This window comes from Zonotrichia albicollis, chromosome 2 (genome assembly GCF_047830755.1).
Source record: "Zonotrichia albicollis isolate bZonAlb1 chromosome 2, bZonAlb1.hap1, whole genome shotgun sequence".
Lineage (NCBI taxonomy): Eukaryota > Metazoa > Chordata > Aves > Passeriformes > Passerellidae > Zonotrichia > Zonotrichia albicollis.
In genome coordinates this window covers 87,263,305-87,286,333 of record NC_133820.1, presented here as the reverse complement: position 1 = coordinate 87,286,333, position 23,029 = coordinate 87,263,305, and the positions used below count along the sequence as shown (strand labels likewise).

The 23,029-nt window shown below is 34.8% G+C and overlaps 1 protein-coding gene across 17 annotated transcripts in view; it reads right to left on the bottom strand.

Moving 5' to 3' along the window:
* The window catches only part of GPC5 (glypican 5), a 610,346-nt gene that overhangs the window by 229,781 nt on the left and 357,536 nt on the right, over positions 1–23,029 (bottom strand). Inside the window, exon 8 of one of the 17 annotated variants that reach the window (XM_014267363.3) lies at positions 18,469–18,591. The exons of the other annotated variants lie outside the window; for them this stretch is intronic. Within the exon in view, the coding sequence (XP_014122838.2) occupies positions 18,536–18,591 (56 nt within the window). The 3' untranslated portion in view covers positions 18,469–18,535. Of the gene's footprint in view, positions 1–18,468; positions 18,592–23,029 lie in introns of those variants that run through there. 17 annotated transcript variants of the gene reach the window in all.

Genomic DNA, 23,029 nt, shown 5'->3' with positions numbered 1-23,029 from the left:
AGCCATGAAGTCTAATTGATTTATTCATATTATTGAAACTATGATTTAATCATTAATAGTGTTTACATATTTATTTTCACTGGCCAGTTTGGGTCTCCTTCATCATTGTGAAGAAAAAATTTTGAGCTTTGTATATGGACAGTTACTTGAATGTCTTCTATACTTATACACAATAGCATGAGGGCGGATAAGAGGGAAAATGGCCTCAAGCTGCAGCAGAGGAGGTTTACTTAAACATGAGGAAAAATTTCTTCAGCAAAATGTTGGAACATTTCTGGCTGCCCAGAGAAGTGGTGGAGTCACCTTCCCTCGAGGTATTTAAAAAATGGGTAGATATGGGACCTTGTGGGCATGGCTTGTTGGTAGACTTGGCAGCGACGAGTTAATGATTGAATTTGATCTTGAATCTATTTTCCAGCTTAAATGATTCTTTAAATCTATTATTCTGTGATATCTTATTTTTCTAAGTGAAAATAAGGCTTTTTGGCCCATCATTAGCATTTCTGAATCTTCTTCACTTATGTACACCTTCATGTTTGTTAAAAAAACAAGACTAAATGACAGATATTTCTCATTTTCAATTGTAAACTAAAATATTTGATAAAATATGTGTTTGAAAATGGGACAATATTTTGTCCTGATATTTTGCAGATATGAATGATCTGCAAATCTCAGGTAATGTTTGAGATACATCATATGATAGGCATTCTAAGATGCCAGAAATTATGACACTTTCTTATATAACTGCAGCTCCCAAAACCAAAAATCTATGAAGTTCATTAGTTTTTGCAGGCCCATTATTATTTTGTGCCAACAGCTGAGGAAAAAATACCAAAAAAGGTAGTGTTCAAATACTTGCCATGTTTGTTTTGAATTGGAACCCAAATTCTTCAGAGAAGCCTTTCAGAGCAGCAGGTATGAACCCAGACTCCATCTTCTACTCACATAGTTTAATTTTCTAAATAAATCAATTCAAGATTTTTTTTCTTGATTTCTCTGCATACCACATGGTTTCTCCAGACTTTTGTCTTCCTTTCGGGTATTACATTAAAATTATTATTACATAAAGAGCATACAAAGAATATTTTTTGCTAAGTGTATACCTAAAAGTTAACTATAAAAATTTTACTATATATAAATATATTTTAATTCATTTATTCAATATACTCGATGAAAAGATGTCATGTAGAAAGTTTTCTATGAGAACCTTTTTGATTGCTAGTATAATTTGAGTAAAGTTGCTGAACAGCTCTGTGTAGGTATCTTTTGCTAGATTTTATACATGCTTTTTTAAAGCAATAATGCTAACAGCATACTGGCCATCTGTCGTAGACATGTTTTATGGAAAATCCTTCCCTTAGGATTTTTCCTCCTGAGAAGCTGTGAGGCCTCAGGAACAAAATGTAAACATTGATTATCTGCTGCTGTGGAATGCAACAGGTGGATCTGTGATTGGTTTCGTAGAGTTGTTTCTAATTAATGGCCAATCACAGTCAGCTGGCTTGGACTCTGGCAGAGACAGAAGCTTTTGTTATCATTCCTTCTTTTTCTATTCTTAGCTAGCCTTCTGATGAAATCCTTTCTTCTATTCCTTTTAGTATAGTTTTAATGTAATATATATAATAAAATAATAAATCAAGCCTTCTGAAACATGGAGTCAGATCCTCATCTCTTCCCTCATCCAAAAACCCCTGTGAACACTGTCACAGCCATCTACTGTCCAGCTTTAAGAAATGAACTGCCATTCTTCAAAACTAAGAAAATATCTTTTTTTTTCCTGATATTTTGTTCGTGGATAAATACTCTTGAAAATTTAAGACAACTACCAAAGGAACAAATCACCTTTTACAGTGACAATATTTAAATTCATTTAAATCAGGCGGTTTACAATACCATACTAAAGATGATTTATGTGTCTTTTTCACACTCCTGAGAACCACCACTGAAACAGGGCCATTTTATAAAACATCATTAAAACAATCAGTAGTTTTAAAACTCAAAATATGAACTGTAAGAATGCATCCTGTCATTAAAGCAATCACTCTTGTTTAGGAGAAAAACAGCACAAAACTGTCAAAACTTGTACACAAAATAAAAAGCTGCTAAAAAAAAAATAAAATCACAGATTAATGATTCTAGCAGTCATGAAGATGTAAGCTCCAGAAGTGATTTATTACCTTTCCTGGGAGGTGAATGGGCAAAGTGTGATAAACTAATTGCAAGTATGGGTATTTGTATGGAAAGCTTTTGCTTTATGTCAGCTCAATATGCTATTGCCTCAGTTGCTGATATGACATAACCAACCAGCAACAGTGAGAGATGCATCCAAAAGCCATTCACAGAGGGAAATATACTATTCTTCCTGGTAGTCCTGGGGTGGAGAAGCTGACTCCAAAATGCTAGCAGTATGGCTCTTCAGAGAAAGCAGAATATGCCTTCACTCTTTCTTCTGGGTCATTTTCTACAGTAAACTTCTTTTGTCTTTTGCTATTGTGTGATTACTACCAATGCAATCCAAAACCAGTGGAATGCTCATTAGAGATAATTTTTTTTTCCTTAAGAAACCCTCATTGTTTCATGTTTTTCTCAGACCTATGGACCAAGGCTATATATCTCATGGGTGGCTTGATCCCATCCATCAACAAAATCTTTTAAAACTTTGAAATTCTTTTTAAGACAGTGTGTATCTTCACCATATTAGGACAGGGCTGCCTAATTTACCTTTACTTTTGAAATAAACATTTCTCTGGAGTTTTGACCATTTCTTCAGGGAAATATTCCCCAGACACACTTGAGAGATAAATTGTCTAAATGAACTTTTTAATAACTTTTTACACAGTATCTAATTGTGGACTAGCCTAGCAGGCAGCCTCAGCAGGTGCATTTCTATCAAAATAATTTCACTGCATTTTCTATATAATTGAATTGACTGAGTTCTGCTGCATCATGATGTTTTCTCTCATTATAATGACAGCTGTGATATATTACAAGTTAGTTCTTGAGGAGGAGAAAAAAGTGAGAAGAAAAAATATACATTTCAACCATAATTTTTCAAACCAAGCATCCAAGGGAGAAAAAAATAATCAAGCAACAAATCATTACCCCAAGATAGGAAGCAAATAATCTTGAAAGGCAAATATTTTTGTTCCAGATGTACCTAGACTTTTTTGGAACATTTAGCATATTTAGAGTAAAAAATAAATTCCTTTAACATTCGTATGTGCCCTCAAAATATTATTCCTTGTGGTAGAAGAAAAAAAAAATTACTACCCTAGAGAAACTCATGGTGTTCTTCGGTTTCTTAGCAGTGAAATTAGACCTGAAGTTCTTCCTGGTGGTGTAAATAGGGCTTTCTTTCACTTTTTTCACCAGGAACACACATTCCAAAACATTTGATAAATATAAGCATAAAATATATTGATCATCTGATTGCCATACTGTAACTGCAATTTGCAGCCTTTAAGAAAGTGCCCTAAGAATAACTAACTCTTTAAAAAGTGGAGCTTATTTACTGAAAGAAAAAAAAAAGTAAAATTATTCTGTATGTACATCTGTTTTCAAAAAAGTACAAGGAGTAATTTGCTGTCTTTGAGAAAGGTGATCTCAGACTTAAAAGTAGCTTTTATACTCCACTGTATTGAAGGAGCGTGTTCAACTGTCTAATAGTCAGAAATAATATTCCTCAAATAGGATTTATTTTACTACTAATATTGTGACTTCTTAGTCTGACTATTACTTCTCTTTGCATTTGTAAGCATATGTGGCACAACACATGATGAATTAATAACATTATTGGGCTATTGAGTAACTAATTACTTTCTCATTAATAGTTCTCAAAGATTTCACCCATTTCATCTGAACTGAGAAACTGTTGTTGTTACAAGCAGCTTTTTCATGCTTCTTGGAAGAAGTATTTATATTATCACTTTATACCCCCTCAAAACATGTTGCCTCTGTCAAGACCTTTTAGATTCATTGAACTGCTACTTTTCACTACTCAATGCAGTACTTTTGAAAACAGAAAAAATGATGGAATGAGAGGCCAAAGGGAAAAATTCAGTTGTGGCAGAAAGGCAGGCCCAAGGAAGAAAAATGTAAATTAGTTGTGTTCATCTTAGGCAATGCCTTCCACTCCTCATAGCTGAGTGTATGTGCTTCTTTCATAGTCCTTCATCTGAACGACGCACAGACCATATGCACTTCTCAGTGGTCAACAGCCTATTTCCAGCTCTAAAGTGCTCCCCTTTGCCTCTAGTGCCAGCTAAAGGTTCAGGCATGAGATGGTGGAATGCAAGAGAAAGCTTTCAGGAAATAGAAAATGCATTCTTGTAGGGAGACTGTTGCCCCAAGGGGCAACAGTGGTTTGTTCACTGCACAGACTGAACTTTTTTTTAGGAAAGCTGAAAGCAGGAATGGACTTCAACATTTGGCCTATAATTCTGCCTTTAGTGGCAAAGCCCATTCCAGTCTGGAGAGTGGACTAAGCCCTTGATCTCCATTGATTCAGATAAAAGTTTATAAACCTGCCATGTACCTAGACAAAAAACCTTCTGAGAAGTCAGGAGTATCCAAAACCTCCATTTGGGTCGGCATATATTGCAGAAGTCCTGTGAGAGGCCTATGTACTTCTGACCCGCAGAAGGAGAAAAAAACTGAATCAGAACACATTAAACACCATAATTATAACAACTGGACCATGACATAAGTGTCTGTAGGTGAGTTAGGTCAGGGGATCCCCAGAATTCGGTTCAGCTGCTCACACGCAGACATTATATGTGGGCACTACCTGATTAGCTTGGGACAAATGAATAAAGAACGTACGTTTGGTTACTTTATTGTAAATGCCTACAATCTGGAGCTTTACTTGGGGCACAGCTCAATCAATCACTTGACCAATCACTGATCTTTCTTTCATAGCACATGAATTCTGGCTAATCTCTCTTAGAATTTGTTTAAAAGAAAATCGGAATACTATAGAAAAGAGGAAGGGAGGTACAATAAAGGAAGTATATTAAGAACAGCATTTTCAAAAAATTTAGGAATTAATTCTTCAAGAAATTATCCATTTATTTCCAAGCATTTATGAAATGTTTTCACAGATTTGTGGAAGGACATTGTATAGAAAGCAGGGCAAATTTTACAGTCACCATTGTTCATTTTTTACAGACAAAAATAAGTTATAAAAGCTGCCTATCAGTGCTTTCTCTAGCAGAATTTTAGTGCACACATGAAGCAGAAAAATGCATTTAAGTGATAACACAAATCTGATTTAATAAAGTTTTGGCACAAACTTAATATGATACCTAACATTGACTAAAGTAACCTAAAATATAGACTATCTCTATTATTTACTATTGGACAGTTTATTGATGTAGCAGCTAATTAGCTATGAGAATCTGAAGTTTTTCTGCTATGCACTAGTATTGCTGAATTTTGTAAAAGAAACTATTTTTCTTTCATTTTTGTCCTTGTCAATAACACTCTTGCTTCTCTAATTCTATCTAAGGCCACAAGGGAATTTTTATAATCTCAGTGAATGATCAGAAAAAATTTGTGTTAATTCATATCAATTTCTTAGCACTTCATGTTGAATAATCTCATTTAAAAAGAAATATTTATTTAAAGGTAGGGAATTTTTATTTCTAGTATCTGAGCGCCTAATTTTGACTCTTCCATAATAAAGATATTGTCATAAATTGTCTGCCTGTACCAAATCACCTTGGAGGATATTATCTCAAAACCTGCTTTGTCATTTACCACTTTTCCCCAAAGTATTTACATAGTATTCCAGATAGGTCTTTACCTACATTTCATGCATTTTCCCGTTTCATATATTATCAGGACTTCCAGACATGAAAAATCACTGTAAAATAGCAATTCCTTTGTACATGAAAAGCTGATTTCACTTAAAATTGTTTTACCTGTCCTGAAAACAACGACAGATCTAAGGAAGTGAAGGATTAAGGGAATTGGTATGGTTTTAGGGGACCTACTTATCCTGACCTTAAATTGGACAGGGGTCTAAATTACATGTAAAATTACAGGGACTAGGGGTCAAAGATGGCCTCTCTCAGACAAGTATATGGTTCATCTGATCTACAACAAAAGTGTCTAACACATGCTTTTATGCACTGCATTCAGGAGCTTTTGGATGAACAAGACTGTATTGGGTTTGCATGGCCAGGTTTTGGTAGGAGAGGGACTCCAGGGGTGGTTTCTGTGAGAAGCTCCAGCAGCTTCCCCCATGTCTGACAGAGCCAATGGCAGCCGGCTCCAGGACAGCTCTGCAGGCCAAGGCTGGGTTGGTCAGAAATGACAGTAAAGTCTCTGTGATAACATTGTTAAGAACGGGAAAAAAGTCATTGTGGCGTGAGAACACGTGAGAGGAGCAGCCCTGCAGACACCAAGGTCAGTGCAGATGAGGAGCAGGAGGTGCTGCAGGTGCCAGAGCTGAGATTCCCCTGCAGCCCCTGGTGCAGCCAGCCCATGGTGAGGCAGCTGGGACCCTGCAGCCCATGGAGGTCCCTGGGGACACAGCGATCCACCCCCAGCCCATGGAGGTCCCTGGGGATACAGAGATCCACCCCCAGCCCATGGAGGTCCCTGGGGATACAAAGATCCACCCCAGCCCATGGGGGATGCCCACACCAGGGCAGGGGGTGCCTGGCAGGAGGCTGTGGCCCCGTGGAAGGCCTGTGCTGGGGCCTGTGCTGGGGCAGGGCCCTGCAGATCTGTGCAAAGAGGAGCCCACCCTGGAGCAGGTTTGCTGGCAGGACTTGGGAGCCTGTGAGGGACCCACATGGAGCAGGCTGTGCCTGAAGGACTGCACCCATGGAAGAGGGACCCATGCTGCAGCAGTTTTAGGAGGACTCATGGGATGAACTCACATTGCAGCAATTTACAGAGAGCTGTTGCTCATGGCAGGGACCCCAGGGTGAAGCAGGGGAAGGACTCCTCTCCCTGATCTGCAGGAGAAGCCTCAGGTCATGAACCAGAACCCCCCTTGCCTGTCTCTCTCTGCCACTGGGGAAGGACGTTGAGCGAGGAAGAAGAAAGGGGAAGAGTGTTTTTAAGGTATATTTTACTACTCATTTTCATGCTCTGATTTTGTTAGTAATAAATTTAATTAATATCTCTAAGTTTAGCCCGGTTTGCCCATGATGGTATTTGGTGAGTGAGCTCTCTCTGTCCTTATGTCAGCTGATGAACTCTTCATTATGTTTTATCTGCCCTGTCCAGCTGCTTAGGGGAGTGATAGAGTGGCTCTGGTGGGTGCCTGGCCTCCAGCCAGGGTCAACAGACTAAAAAGTCATCATGGGAACAGAAACAAAACCCCAGCTTTTCCATCACCCCAGGAACAGTTCTATTATCCAGCAGAACTACCAGGACTTCTGTTTCTTGATTTCAGTTCTGCCCCTTGCACCTCACATTGCTGGCTGTGCAGTGGCACAGCTTTACCAGAAGGACATCATGCCTGTGTGCTCTGTCTGTGCTTGAGAACTCTCAGACTCTCATGAGGATACAAGTTTAAAGCCCCTGGGGACAGGAATGAAAAGCTCCAGATACTCCAGTCCTGAAGCTCTACTTCACCACTCAGATAACAACTTTTTGTTGAGAAAATTTTGGCATGTCAGCATACACTACAGTGTCTCCTAAAATGCAAACTATGTCATAAAAAGTGAGATGCTGATGAAACTCCCTGAGAAGAGATAGGAACAAGCTGATCTATGTGACCCTATCAATGTATCTTAAAAGCTGATGTGCCATTTCTTTTCACATTTTGCCACAGACCAGATGTGCTTTGATATGCAACATGTTTGAACAGCTAATTAATATTTAAAAGTGTCATTCTGGCATAATCTGTATAAACGTACATTTGGAATTCACAACATCCTGTCAAATACAATTTTTAAAAAATTGTATTCAGTAAAATGGTTATGAATGCCTATATGGGTTGCAAATATTTCTGACTTTATTGAAGAAAACGCAGGGTTTTTTTCTGTAATTTTGCTATTTCTTCCTTCAGAAAATGAGATTCACCTTCAAGTATATAAACGCAGGGAAAAAATATTTCCAATTAACAGCCTTTTGAAAAAAATCCATTACATCTATTTTCTTAAAAGTAGTAGGTTTCTCCTTCAAAATCAGAAGTCATTAACAAAAACTTCCTAGAATAATTTCATTTCAATTTAAGTACAAATTTTAAGATTAAACCATCTCTCATTGGAGAAAAGGGATGCAGTAATTTTATAGTTTTGTAGAAAAGAGAAACAAAATTATATCTTCACTTCCAAAAGTATAACTAGTTTGCATATATATTTAATATTTATATAATCATATTTAGAGTTAACTATAGCTAAATAAAGAATTTACACATTTAAAATCCCAGTGGTACTATTTCCTTAAGAAGAGTTTCTCAGACATGCTGTATTTACTGTTGTGCTCAGTGGTTGGTTGCCTTTTTAGCTTTACCAGTTCTTTAACTGGTTTTGAGTTTTAACACTTCTCTGAGTGGAAGAATGTGGATGTTCAAAAATTCCTTAAATTCTATAGCAAACATCTTCAGGAGCTTTTCTGCAACACTGGGTGGGGTACAGCTACAGTCAAAGAAGACCAATCACAACATTTCCCTTTTAGCCAAACAGTTAACACTAAATATAAGCCACTTATGGCCTTGTAACTTTTCTCAAACAGCTATATTCAGCATTTCAGAAAACATAATAAATGTGTCTGTGAGTATAAGTGTAATCACAAATAGCTTTCCTAGCAGAAATTGAGTACATTTTAAATCCAAATGTACCAATAAGTAATAACAGTAAATTAAAAAATCAGTAAGATAATGCACCTACTAACTTTTCATTAAGTCAGGACAGTTTGTGGAACTTAATAAGTTATCTTTTAAAAAAAATCATACTTTGCTAGAGTATTTAATTCAGTGGTGATAATACATAGCACATTTTACAAAAATACTACACAGCAAGCAGTGGTGCTTTGCATGATAACAATGAAGGGTACAAGTAATCTGCCCCACATCATATATATAGATATTTTAAATCTTTTTTCCCAAGAACTGGTTTAAAACTTTGTCTTTTTCACAAGATGTTAAATATGTCAGATGAATAATTCTCTAAAATACTTATTTATGCTTATGGGTTACAAAATAATGTATTTTATTTAAAATATAGGTGTTCTGTATTGCAGACTATAGGGTAGATAAAAATTTATAATCAATTTTCTCAGATACTGAGTCTTAGATAGTCAAAGCTTTCCATTTTAATATTGTTGGAGTTAGCTTTGCAATCAGATATTGCCTAAGATCTTGAAATGAAACATGTCCCCTCCTCAGCATGACTTCATACTTTCCAAAGCTCTACTTTAAGTAGGTCTACTGGTTTATAGTTCTGTGAAGCCACTGAAAGCTATGCTGTTGTGTGCCCTTTTCCAAGTGTATTTTAAAATCAATTTTTCCTACACAAAATATAATGCATCTAATCAAGTTTAGGTGACTTCTACATTTAATAAAGAAGTAGTTATTTATGGCACACAACGGTTAACAGCAACATGTTGATTCATTAGAAATCAAGTTATATTATCTATATGATAAACTATCAACAGCAGATATTTAATTATTGATATAGCCACAGTTTAAAAGATTTTTTTAGGATGCAGTAATTACTACATACCTGTTTTTTTAATTTAAATTTTTTTTGTCTTTTAAAACTCACAGATTACTTTTGTAAAAAGCTTCATATCCCAGGCTACCAAGGGCTTGTTCATATGAGCTTCATGTTCTGAATTTGAATATTTTATGTGTTTTTCAGTGAAAAGGAAAGGAAGGGAAGAAAGAGCTGACATAGCTCAGTCTATGGGGCTTTTTTATACAATTCATCAGTTGGAAAACTTCCAACAAAAAAATGAGGACATTTTTCTCCAGGGAGAGAGGAAAAAAATAGCTATATTTTTGATATATACTTGCATGGACACATGTAGCCTGAATTATAAATATATAGTTTTACAGATATGTGAGTGAAGTAAACAGCACCAGGTAAAAAAATTCTTTTCAGTGCCATAACTCTATTTTTGTACTGGCTCTAGGAGCTCCAGGTATGATTAGACTCTAAACTATAAATAAATAAATATATAAAGTGCAATCACATCCTTTGAAGGAAAAAAGCATGATAAAGGAAGAGACGTTGACATTCAGGAAACCTTTTTCTCTCTGAATCTGTTGTTACAGCAATGTAAATTACAGCATTAGCTCATGAACTGTTTCAAAAGCAGACTTTCAAAGGTGATCACTTGAGTTTATTAAGGACATTTCCACTGTTCTCAAAATATGTCATCGAAACAACTTTGTGTTTTCTGTAGCAAACAATTATGTATTGTTGGATTGCTGTGTTGAAAAGTTTAAACCTTTTATCTTTGATGCTCTTGCATTTCAGAGAAACATGAACTCTATTTATTGTATGAAGTTTCTAAGCCTTTCCCTGTGGAAGACAGACTGTACATAAACATAAGATACTGCATCACAAAACTGGAGAAATCTTCCTTTATTCATATTCTGTTCATATTTCTGTTCATACTGACTCTTAATGAAGTAAATGGGAATGTTGCCGCTGACTTTGTTAGATCTGGAATTTGACTCCTCAAATTTGTTTCCTCTTACCTTCAAGAATCCCAAAGCATTCTTATCCCTTTTTCTCAGACTCCTCCTTTACTTATAGATCCTTCCCTCACTAATTCCCTCTCAGGTAGAAAGAAGACAATGTATCTGCAAACTCATTTTTTGTTTCCATTAAGGTCTAGACCACAAAGCACTTGGTAGTGTCTCTGCTTGTCTGTAACACGTATAACTCTCAGGTTCCTTCCCTAAGTGACTTACAGCCCTCAGCTAGCATTTGAGTTAAAGCCTTTTTCCTTGATTTTATGTCTAAATTGGTCCTTTTGCTCTCTCAATTATGATTAAAAGCTTCCTTAAGTGAAAGAGCATTCTAATTTTTTTTAATGTCATCACTTTCAAAATGCTTAATCTGAGCAACTGTGGCCATATTACATTATCTCTGTGATATATCACATATCTCTGTGATAGTTCTCTGTACAGCACATGGACAGGAACATAGATTCCTGTAGTCCAGTTCATTCTTTAATAGATGGGTTATATGAGTTAAGGAGTCTGTACCAGACTAGGTAAGGTAAAGGTGAGGAATTGTAGAATACACCAAAGAGTGGAGTGGGGATGTGGTTTGCTTCAGAGTAAGCTATAGACCTGCAAGTAACTGCTACAGGAGCTCTAATGTAACAGGACTGAACAGTCTTCACTATGGTTGTGTAAACATGGAGAGGATTCTAAAAACACCTGGAATGTGTCACACTAACATGACAGCATTACTCTACACTTTACCAAGAGATGTGCAATAGGTGGGCACGGGGCAAAGCCCGGCTCTCTTTTGCATCCTCATTTATCCAATATCACTGGAGCTACATGAAGTGTGAAGTCATGATTCATATGAAATTTCAGTTAAGTTGTTGGCCTCTAAGTTCATATTAAAAAAGAAAGATTAAAATCCAGGAGATATTAGAACTGACAATTTGCTATATATATCTGGTAACTTGGAAAAGCCTGTGAGTGATAGGGGCTGCACTGAAATTTGTGTTCCCACTGGACTCCTGCTGAATGCCTGGCTTTGGTAGCTGGATACTGTGAAGCTGAATTGACAATTAATTTGATGAACTTCAGCTCCAAAGAACACAAATCACTTCAGCCTCTTCCAGTATAAAAGAGATTACTTCTGTTGTAAAGCAAAGAAGAAATATCTTTTTAATTTCTTGCAGTCAACAGATTCTATCTTTGCCTTTTGGTTTTGGAGCAAGTACTCCAAATAAACTCCCATACAAGTTGCTGTAATGAAATCCCTGTTAAAAGAAGTTATAGACAAACTGACATAGATAAAATGTATTTTTAAAGAAGATCGTGGATAAAATATATGCTTGATATTGTTCCTTCTATTATGCCCTTTACTACATTTTGCAATATCAATAACTTAATAATATAGGAGTAAATCCCTCTCTTCAGTGCACTATTCAATTAGTACAATAGGAAAACTTGAATTTGTTTTTAAAATATTATAAACCAGACCTGTGACTATTATAAATAAATTAATTAGAATAATCCTTTAAATAGATATGTTTTTAAAACAAAGCCAATTTTTGGAGAATAGATTGTTTTTAAATTCTACCCATTACCAATTTATTTTAACCCCTTTTTTCACTGCCACTTTTTCTTTCTAATAATTCTGTATTTTTTCCATATTTTTATCCTAAATACATAAACCTTTAAATACAGATTGCAATCCTGAAATTAAACCAGCCTACCTTATTCATCTGGCCTGCTCCTATGGGTCTAAATATCCACTGGCATCTGGTAACAAGGCTGCCTGCAGCACTGGAACAGGAAATGCTATGAAATCATAGTAGTGAAGATATCATTTAATGGGGGCCATATGTACAATCCACTATGCAAGTTTGCTTGTTCTTTAAACAAAATCATCTCCGTGTCACAGGTGGACGGAAATATGCACCAAGATTTTTGAAGGATTTAATATCAGCAGCCTCTTCTTTTCCAGCTTTTGCTTATTTATGGTCTATTTTCCAGTGTTCAAATCCTAATACATCTCACTAATTTAACTGTTATGTGCAAAAAGCTTTAGTGCTATGGAAAATAAATTATTAGTTCAACTTGCATATCATATCTGTTTTATTAATAGGTGAGTGGTTATTAGAAGATACATACTGATCATTTATTCAGGAACATATAAATGTATATGAATCATGAAGAGAGGAAGGGAAATTGTTCCCATTTCCACATTTTCAATAGAAATAATATTTTATCAGATTTTATAAATCAAAGCTGCTCCGTGTTTTATTTCCTCTCAAGTGTTCATATTTTCCTTGAATTAAGTTTTTATTTATACATGAACTTCATAGTAAGTTTTGCTATCTTACAAAAATAAAGGTTGCCATATGCTTTCATAAACAGAACATTTATTTGCTGTTATTAGCTTGCTGCATCAACACAGAGCAGATTGGTTTTGAAAGATGCAGTTTCAGACTGCCAAAGACGATCCAGAAAAGAATGCACCATATTAAAACTAAAGTCCATTTCATGAGGATCTCTTCTTTGAATGAGGTTTGATTATATAGGGCCTACTGCAATGTCAAGACTGCAATCTAAAAAAGGCTGGGGCTCCATCCTGCTTTTTTCATATTTTTTTTCAAACTTCAGTATAACTGGAAAAACATCTTCTCTTTACTTTCTCTCTTCTTCTCTTTACTTGTTTCTTTTTCTGTTGTTCTACACCTTTATCTGCAATGTTTTAAATATTGCTTTCTTTATACTCTAGAAGTTATATAAAGTTGTTCAACACAGCATCAAAATAGATACAAGGAAATCCATTTGAAATGGATATTTCTAACAACTAGATTAGATTTTCAGTGATCTGACTGACATTAATCTCTTCAGAATGCAACAATTCATAAAAAAACCCCAGCTTCAATTCTGTCTGGATTCATAAATATTCTAATCTCATTCTCACAGGTAAATAGTGATAAACTGTTAATGTAATTTAGCATTCTGAACTGATAATTTCAATTTATTTTCCATTATACAGGGCAATATTTTCTTCATTATTTTTGTTTCTTTGTACAGTGTCATTTTGGTTAATAACAGCAAGGTAATTCAAACTTGAATGAGGAAGGTAAGATACATCTTATTATCATTTCTCATAATACCTTATTTTTGACATAAATTTCTATGTTGCTTAAAAATCATTGAAATGCTATTCTTTTTTTTTTTAAGTAGTCATAAAATTAGAGTGCAGGAATTAGAATGCTGAAAGCTCAGGGGTAATTTTATTTGTTATGCTGGCTGCATTGGTACAGAAGTTCCATGAAAAATCACAAGCAGTTAGTTTTAAAGATTCTCAATGCACGTGAAATAAATGGAAGGAAGAGAATTTGACAGACTATTCAGTAAAACATTCTCACAGAAAAGGGATCTTCACATCACATCATTATCATGGCAAATAAACTATACACCACACACTGAAAATTTTAGAGATGCTATTTAATGAAAAGATAAGAATCAGTGTACCAAATCTTCTTTAATTAAGATAAATTAATTTAGAAATCAATTATGAAAAATAATGTAATAAACTTGAAATGTAGTGGAAAATAGATTCTTCTAACCAGAGATTTTATAAATTAGCATTTTCTGAGCATTTAACAGAAGAGGGTTTAGGGAGTTCAGAAATGTATATGTAATAAACAAAATGCTGATCTTAGTTTAAGAAAACACTATTTTTTGACTACTGAAATTAAGCATTAGGCATTAGACCATGTTCAAAGTTAGTGAATAATTCAGAATTTCTGTATGGAAAAATATCTATTTTTACTGAGCCTCTAGAAGTAACATCAAGATCATTTAAGTATATAATAAATTAGTGCTAATAACAAACAGTACATTATTGGCACATTTTGACTTTACAAAGTCAGGAAATCAGAATTCACTAGCTATGCACCAGGTGCCCCAGTGGTAATTTAAGTAACTGCCCCTTACTCTCGTCTGCTGAGCTGGGTGCAGTGCCCTGTGTTCACCTGGAATAGCTGTGTGATTGCACAGAAGAAAAAATGATATGAATGGCTGTAATTTCAGAAAAGTCAGTTTCCCAGCCTTTATTTCTACACAGCTGCACAAGTGCCCATGCCAGAGCAGAAGTGATGCAGGGGCAGGAAGAGGTAACTGGGATGGAACAGAGATTCACAGGATGAAAGAGACACCAAAGAAAGTCAATAATGTGTTACAGCTGGAATCACATGAAAGCCTCATAAACACTTCAATAAATTAGGGTTGCTAATTTAGGTATCTGAGGGAAATACATAAAGACATGTAGTGACAGCATTCTTGCCCTTTCTTTCCCAAAGCATATATTTAATGTTGGTAAATAAGGTGAAAGTCAAGAAACAATAGAGAATTCTCACCATTTGTACAAAATAAGAATTTTACTTTTAAGAAGCACTCAAGAGAAATTAAAGGAATGTTTTCAGGTATATTTACTAGCAGGACTTAAACAAAAATTTCTTTTTTTTTAAATACCATTTTTAGCAGTGATGCTTTTTCTCCTCTCCTCTTCAGCCTAACAGTGAACCTTATTTTCCCATTTCTCTCTAGAAAGCAGCAAATAAGAACACAGTAACATTTTTAACAGTTTACTGCAATGTTTCTTGGGACATTAACCATGAACCTTGTACTATCCTCATAGTTCTAGTGTGAAAGTTTTCTGTGTTTTGCATGGAAATTCTCTATTACTGAGATGTCATTTTCTCCATGATGTTTTGAGCTTCTTCTAAAATGCAAACCATTAAATTGCCAACATTTTTCCCTAGTCCCTGTACTAATAGAAAAAGGTGCCTGTATGGCAAACACTGCCAAATACTGCCAAATACATAATTTAGGGATTCAATCTGTATTTCCAATCAAACAATAGTAGCTATGCCTATTAAACTAGAAACTCAAAGGGAGAGTAGCAAGGTATAGAAGGAGCAATTGCTCTTTCCAAATGCCATAAGTCACAGTTAGTTTGTATCCCGATTTTGGGAAGGTAGAGATCATTAAATCTCAGGTCGGAAAAAACGAAACGTAGAACAAATTGAAACCTTTTTCTGACCATCTTTCTTTGGTTTCTAGGATAGTCCTTTGGCTCAGATACTTAGATGGCTGATGGAATATTGCTGTTATATATGGGAAAGCAATGCAGTCTATAGGGCAAGAAGACTCGTAAATTACACACAGGAAATGTTTACTGTTTTCCTGAAGGAGCAAATGTTAAGAAATTGCCCTGAAATTCAACATTATAAAAGCTTGTGGTACAGGGTAGTAAGTTCCTACCTTATGAGCATTTCCACAGGATCCTAGTACATTCAAGCTCATTCAAGCACATAGGACAAAAATTAAGGCCCACCTCTATTTTTTCCTAACTTCCATGTATTTGACTTTGAAAATCTCAATTAAATTATTTTAATTTGTTTCTGAATGCAATACAGTACAAAGGATATAACTGGATCAGGAAGGAGGTAATAACTACAATGAAACATGTTTGCTTCTGGGCACTCTTTTCATGTAAAAATGGAAATAGTTTAATTTAATTTTCTTCTCATTATGGCATGAGGGACAGCTCACCCTATTACTGAATGAATCCCACTATTAATGAACAATTCAATTTATGAGGTAATCATGCAAGCATTATTTTTTTTTACAAATCTTATATTTCTAATATAAAAATAATGATTATTTATTTATCTTACTTAGCTCCTCCCAATAACACTTAGAAGTTTCACTTATCTCCCCTTTACTTCAAACAAAACAAGATTTTCTTATGTATCCTCAGAAGAGGGAGCCAGAAAATTCCCAATCCATGTGAAATCTGAAATTGAATAAACAACAGCAGTGACTGGCCTAGTCCTCTGACATGAATTGTAATATTCACATGACTTCTGAGAGATGCTGATCCAGCATTAAGTGAAATTAATTCTTCATTGGACTCACATGTTCAGCACACTGACCTCAGTTTGCTCTTTTAAGGTGAGTCCAAGACTGGCACTCACAGACACTCCAGACAAAACAAATTCTCCACTAGTATTAGGATGGACTCCATTTTACCACAGATATTTGAAGAAGGAATTTTCTGTCCTCACCAAGCAAGACAGTGCCAATGTCTGGCCACGTATTGGCTTCTACAAATCTGAAACTGCTACGCTGGAAACACAGTAGGTCAGAAGTCAGTAGGTTTTATATCAGCCACATGTAACGTAATTCAAAATGTACAAAATAGATCTAATTAATTTACATCTACCTACAATTCTGTCTTTCTTACACCCTTAGGTCATTCATTACTTCTTGTAACAAAAGTACACTCCAGAGGTAAGTTTTGATTGAACTAAGTCTGGATGACAGCAGTCAAGCAGGTTATTTTCTGGGCCCAAGATAAGTAATCCAGAAACACTTTTTTTTCCTTTTTATTTAATCCAGTTTGATCAACAGACAAATGGGTTAGTTTTACATCTCCCTGTGTTTGGGGGTAGGCTGCACGATCCAACTGAATTCTGGATTTCCTGGGAGAGAAAGTAGGACTAGGAAATAATCAATCTATGGCCAATGCCAGTTACTCCTTTAAAATATGGGCCACAAGTAATTAATATTTTAAACCATGTATAATTAAATAAATTTCCTCAAAAGAAGACACATTATTTAATTTAAAATTGATTTGATTTAATTAAGTGAAAAGCTATTTTGAAGGCCCTATGGCTGAAAAATGATGAAATGGAAAAATACAGTTCATAATAATGAAAAAGAAAGGTAAAGCCAGCATTTCTGTGCTTTAGCACTCTTTCAGAATAAAAGCACAGGACCACTTTTAACTAGTTCTGCAGCTAAAAGGTCTTGCCAAGCTTTCTTAATTTTGCGGAATGAGAAGGCCAGATTCCAAGCTCCAGTCTGGTAATTTGTCACAGGTAGCTATGCTGTTTTCCATGGTTATTTTTAACCTTCTAACTTGCTGTCCTTCCAATCTTTCTTTTCATTCTGCTGCTTTGTCTTCCACTAATGACTTCAGTTGTTATTTGTGTGAGGAAATAATGTAGTATTTGATTCATGGCTAATAAGGCTTTGAGAAGAAAGCCTCTGAAAGGAGAGATTATGTTTTGATGGACTAGATATTCAAGTAAAATTAAAATGAAATAGCTGTTGAAAATGCAAATACCTATTGCTTCCAAGCAAGTTTTCTATTTTAGAAAACTCATAATCTGTGCTCTGTGTTTAAGATAGACAGAGATATTAAGTTCATCTGAGAAAATATCTTACTCTATATTGGAGTAGTGCAGAACAGGAATGCTTATATAGGTGAAGTGCAATTCTGCCCTAATGTTCCCTTACAGGGGAATTCCTCATATTTATCTGTCCCTACAGGGACAGATAAATATGAGGCATCATCCACCAGGTGTTCTTGAAAGAAATCACTGAAGCAATTTAAAATTAATCACACACTATATTCAGGAAAACTATGAGCAAGGACTCAAGCCTGAAAGAAGAAAGTAGATTGTCTGGGTTTTGGAACCAAAATGTCAGCAGAATTAAATAAGCATTTAACACATTTGTTTCTTCCAGAAAGTCCCCTGGTGAAATAGGATCATGACTTGAGGATATCTTCTTCTCTGTACATTATAGATAAATATACTGATGTTCTAAAGCTATAAATTCTAGAAAGCAGAATTTTGTCAATGAGGTTTATTCAGCTTTGAAAAGGAATATAATCAACAGATCGTCTAAAGCATTCTGAATGAGTATCTTCATTTCAGAAGTAGTGTGGATAAAAAATAAGAAATGCCTGTGAAACATCTATAAAATGGGAGACTCTTGCCTACCTTGTCAAATGAAATAAGATCAGCATTTAATGAGTAGTAAAAGTGAGAAATGCAAATATAATTATCTTATCTTGTCTCCTGTTCTGGTCTCCTGCTTCAAATCCAACAAGTATTCCGCTAGAAAAGAAATTGCAAATATTTCTACTCAAGTTGCACCATGCTTTGTGTGGAGAATTACCATAGCACATATTAACAGTACACCAGGAAAATTATGCTACTGTGTTGAAATTTACTGCTTAGGGACTCAATAGGTTTTTTAATAGGTTTAGTATTTCAAATAGGTCAGATCTGGATGGGTTGACAGTCACAGAATTTGCTGGTAATCAGCACACAAACTGCTTCAAATTGTGGAAATTCTTCACAGACGTTTAATGGAACAAAAAGTGGGAAAAAATTCCCTTATTTTTTCTTGATTTTGGAAAGGACTGATATAATTCTTTTTCCTTCAGATTTCCACAGACAGAAGAAGAAAGCTTAATCAGAGAAGTATAATGTTTGACCAGTCAATAAGCAGGGAAGAGCAGTGATTTATAAGAGAAATTACTGCATCACTTTGATTACCTATGATTTGAAAAAGTGAAAACTATGAATATTTGTAAATAATCAAAGTGAATAACCTGTCTTCCTCCTCTTCCCACAACACATTTTGAATTGAGAGTACACATTAGAAGTAAAATTATTTTAGAAAGTTAAAAATAGCAATCGTAACTTGTTTGTATAGGACATATCTTTCATTTTGACTAGCACCTTCCTTTACAAATCCCTAAATATATTTCCGTGGGATTATGGTGAATTAAATGACTGTTCAGGGTAAAACTGGCAGAATTAGGTCCTAGGAGATTTCCTGTGCTATGCTATGATCCCAGAAGAGAAGGAGTAGGAATTACACTACTAAAATTATTAAAGCCAAATGGCATTTATTATTTAATATATCCTTTGAGAAACTTTTCTGCATTAACAGGAGGACAGACAGGATGTCATGGAACTACATATTTTACTTGAGTCTCATTTGTCACTATCAACTTGGTCTTTGACAAAGGTATTGCTACTTAACTTTAATTTTAAATCTGAGAAAAAATAATTATTTATATTCCCTGAATATATTAAAATTATCAGCTCATAAAATAAACCTTTTTACAGAAGGGTTGGGGTTTTTTCATTGCGCATTTTTATTTGGAGCTTTTGGTTCTTTTTATTTTTAGGATGGAGAGAGAGACAGGAGAATTCAAAATTGTGGCCTATGGAATGGGAAAAATAGGAACTGAGAAATTATATTGTGATTTATTTCATGAAAAGAAAATATAACTTCTCATTTTACACTGAAAATGAGACATTTGAGAAACTGCAAAACTGAATTTGCTTAATACAATGCATCAATTGAGAAATAGCAAATGCAATACTTGATACCCCATCCACTGTAAATATTATCCTTTTATCTTATCTGCTTCAGCTTTACATTTTCTTACCAAAATGTTGCAGTATTCAAAAACTATTCAATATGTTTTCTGTGAGATTTTTTTAGGAGAACAACTGAACCGTAGTAAGTGTGCATCAAAAGGACTCAGGAGACCTTTGAAACTATAAATAATCTACAAAACTCTGTCATTCTGAGTTCATTCATGTAATTAAAAGACACAGAAAGACACACCTTGCAACTTTAGATACCTGCCAATGGCAAGAATCTAAAGGTCCTAAAGTTCTAAATTGCATTTTAACATACTAATATGACAGTAATAAAATTAAAATCCTGGCAAGGGGAAGGATGAATAAAGGCAAAAGATATCTTTGGAGAAATTATGTAAATTTGTGGAGAAACATCAATTTTAAATCTTGTGAGAAGAGTGGCTAAGCAGATTTCATTATCTTATCTTTTATTATCTTATACTTTTCTTCATTTGTATGTTTCTGTGTATACTTATGTACATAGAAACATACTTTTACTATAAAGTTACTATACTTTTCTTCATTTCTATGTTTCTGTGTTACTTTGATAATTATTGGCTCTATACTGAAATACATTGAGAGAAACAGTAAGGATTTCTTTGTATCACTCCTGTGATTGATCATATGTGTCAAAACAAGCTCAAATCCTCTCACAGCAAGAATGTCTCCCAGACCAAATGATTTCAGGAATAAATATAGGGAAAAACATAAAGGAGATTAGTTCTGATTTTACTTTCAAGACTGATTAACAGGGTATCTGTATCCAAATGAACCAATCATGGTTCATTTCTCTCATTTTCTTTCCTTCCCCAACTCAAACATCTTACTGACCACACAGTGCCTTCCAGAACTGTTCTGACACTGTTCTCATTTTACTTTCCTCTCTAATTTTATTTTAATTTGCCTTTAGAATAACTATTTTGGATCAGGACAAATCAATTAATATAATAATGTGCCTTAAGTTATTCAAGTTACCATCTCTAAGTTTTTTGCCCATGTCCCATAAAGGCAAGAACCACAGACATACATGTTGCGGTATTCCTACCAAGCAAGCAGATGTAAAGAATTCAAAGAATTTTCACTATATAGAATAACTATTTACTTATGGTCATGCCATACAAGAAGGTTAACAATTAGAATAAATAATTATCAGGAAAAAATAAAAGGAAGGTCATAGTTTAAACAAAGGTATTGCTGCAGTTTATGAGACCATTTAGTTCATATTCTTGGCTCACAGTCCTCTATCTGCCACCTCTAAAAATACCTTAGGAAGTCCTTTAAAGTATTTTCATTGTGAATGAAATAACTATTCAATTGTTCATGCTGTTGTAGTTAACACTGCATCAGCAGTTTTACTGTAGCCCTTGCTTTCACAGGTTCATAACTCTACAGTAAAGATCTTCTTCAGTCTGAAGCTCAGCATAGAAAGAGAGAAGCCATAGAAAAAGTAATTCATCTATCAAGAATCAGTGTCAAATTTTGAAAGAAAAGGAATTTAGATAAGTATGGTTGTCTAAAAATGATTTTACAGTTTGGAAACTAATAAATAATAAACGTAAAGATTCAGTGTGTCTTTTTATGGTTGTCCTCATTTTGAATGAAAATAGACTCATCATGACAGACTGATTTTATTTCAAAATTGTCAGAAGTATTTCAAGTTATCCATAGTCTTCTAAGTATGTCCACAGCTTTGTGTCAGCAAATCTGCAGTGACTTTTAGTGTTTAAAAACATGTCCATGTCCAAAGGGTACTTTTTCAAGGTTAACCATTAGAGCTTTAAATCCCATCATATCAACCATTAAAAAAAGGGAATTATTATCATTATTATTATTATTATTATTATTATTATTATTATTATTATTATTATTATTATTATTATTAAAAAGGGAGAGATACAGATGTAATGCTTTACAGAAGGAATAGTGGTTTTTCAGAATTAATACTATTGCTTTGCCTTATTGATCCTCACAGAGCTGCTAAAGCTTCATCCTATATGGCAGAAAAGCTGTACTGTATACCATAACACAGATGAGACCTCAAGATAAAAAAAGTAAATAATTACTTTAAAAGGAGTTAAATATAGGCTGAAATGCACAGTGAGTCCAAGGAGTGGATGTGGAGTCAGTAGAAGGCTTCCATTGTCCAGAATGGAAGATAAAGGATCTGATCCTAATTTGTACTCTCCTAAAGTCTCTGTTAAGGGACCTCTTCTGTTGAAAAGAGCACAGTTTGCCAAAGCAAAATGCCCAGTAACTCTCTGTTGTGAACACTTGCACCAGGGATTTTCTTTCAAAGTGATGCGCCTCTGTCCTCCTGTTAATATGAAAGTTCAGTGAGTCTGTGGCTTTTATTTAAACATTTGCTACCACAGACCTGTGCCTGCTGCAGGACTTCCTATCAATTCCAAGGTGTTTTTCCCACAGCTGCAAGTCCCATATTCTCTAAGGAGGACACTGATTTCTATTGGGATGTCATATCACCACAGTCATTGTGTTCTCAACGAGATTTACATTGCACTGTCCCCAAAGAAATATGGGGCTTCACAATTAAAAACTGGCTTCTTTCAGTTTATTTATTTATTGTATAAGAGCAAAGAATATTGCAAGCACCTCACAAATATTGAAAAGGGGGCATTGTTTAGAGCAATTCTTTTTTTCAGGCTATTTAATAGGTTTGGATTTGAATTGCTGCATTAAACTCACTGTAAAATAATCACCAAAAAGAAAGGTCATGAGACTCACTTTCGCTATGAATAAAGCCAAAAAAAAAGGTTGCAAAATACAAAGTTAAAAAGGACACCAACAGGATAAAAGTCATATTTTTTTTTAGTGGATGTCATTTCCTTAGCTACTAATAGCATTAGATTTATAAGACTGAGAGAGGAAAAGGTAATTTAATTTTCAGCATTTTTGTTGTATATTGCCAAAGGTCATTCTCTTCACAGCACAGTATCTACCTGCATCTGATAGTATGTAAATCAATTCACAAACAATTCCAGAAAAAGAAAATAACATTAAAAAATAATCTAATGACACAATTTATAAGGGATAGGAGAGATGCAGCTTTGTAAAGTATTGAGCCTTGGAGTGATACAAAGCAACCATACTGAGT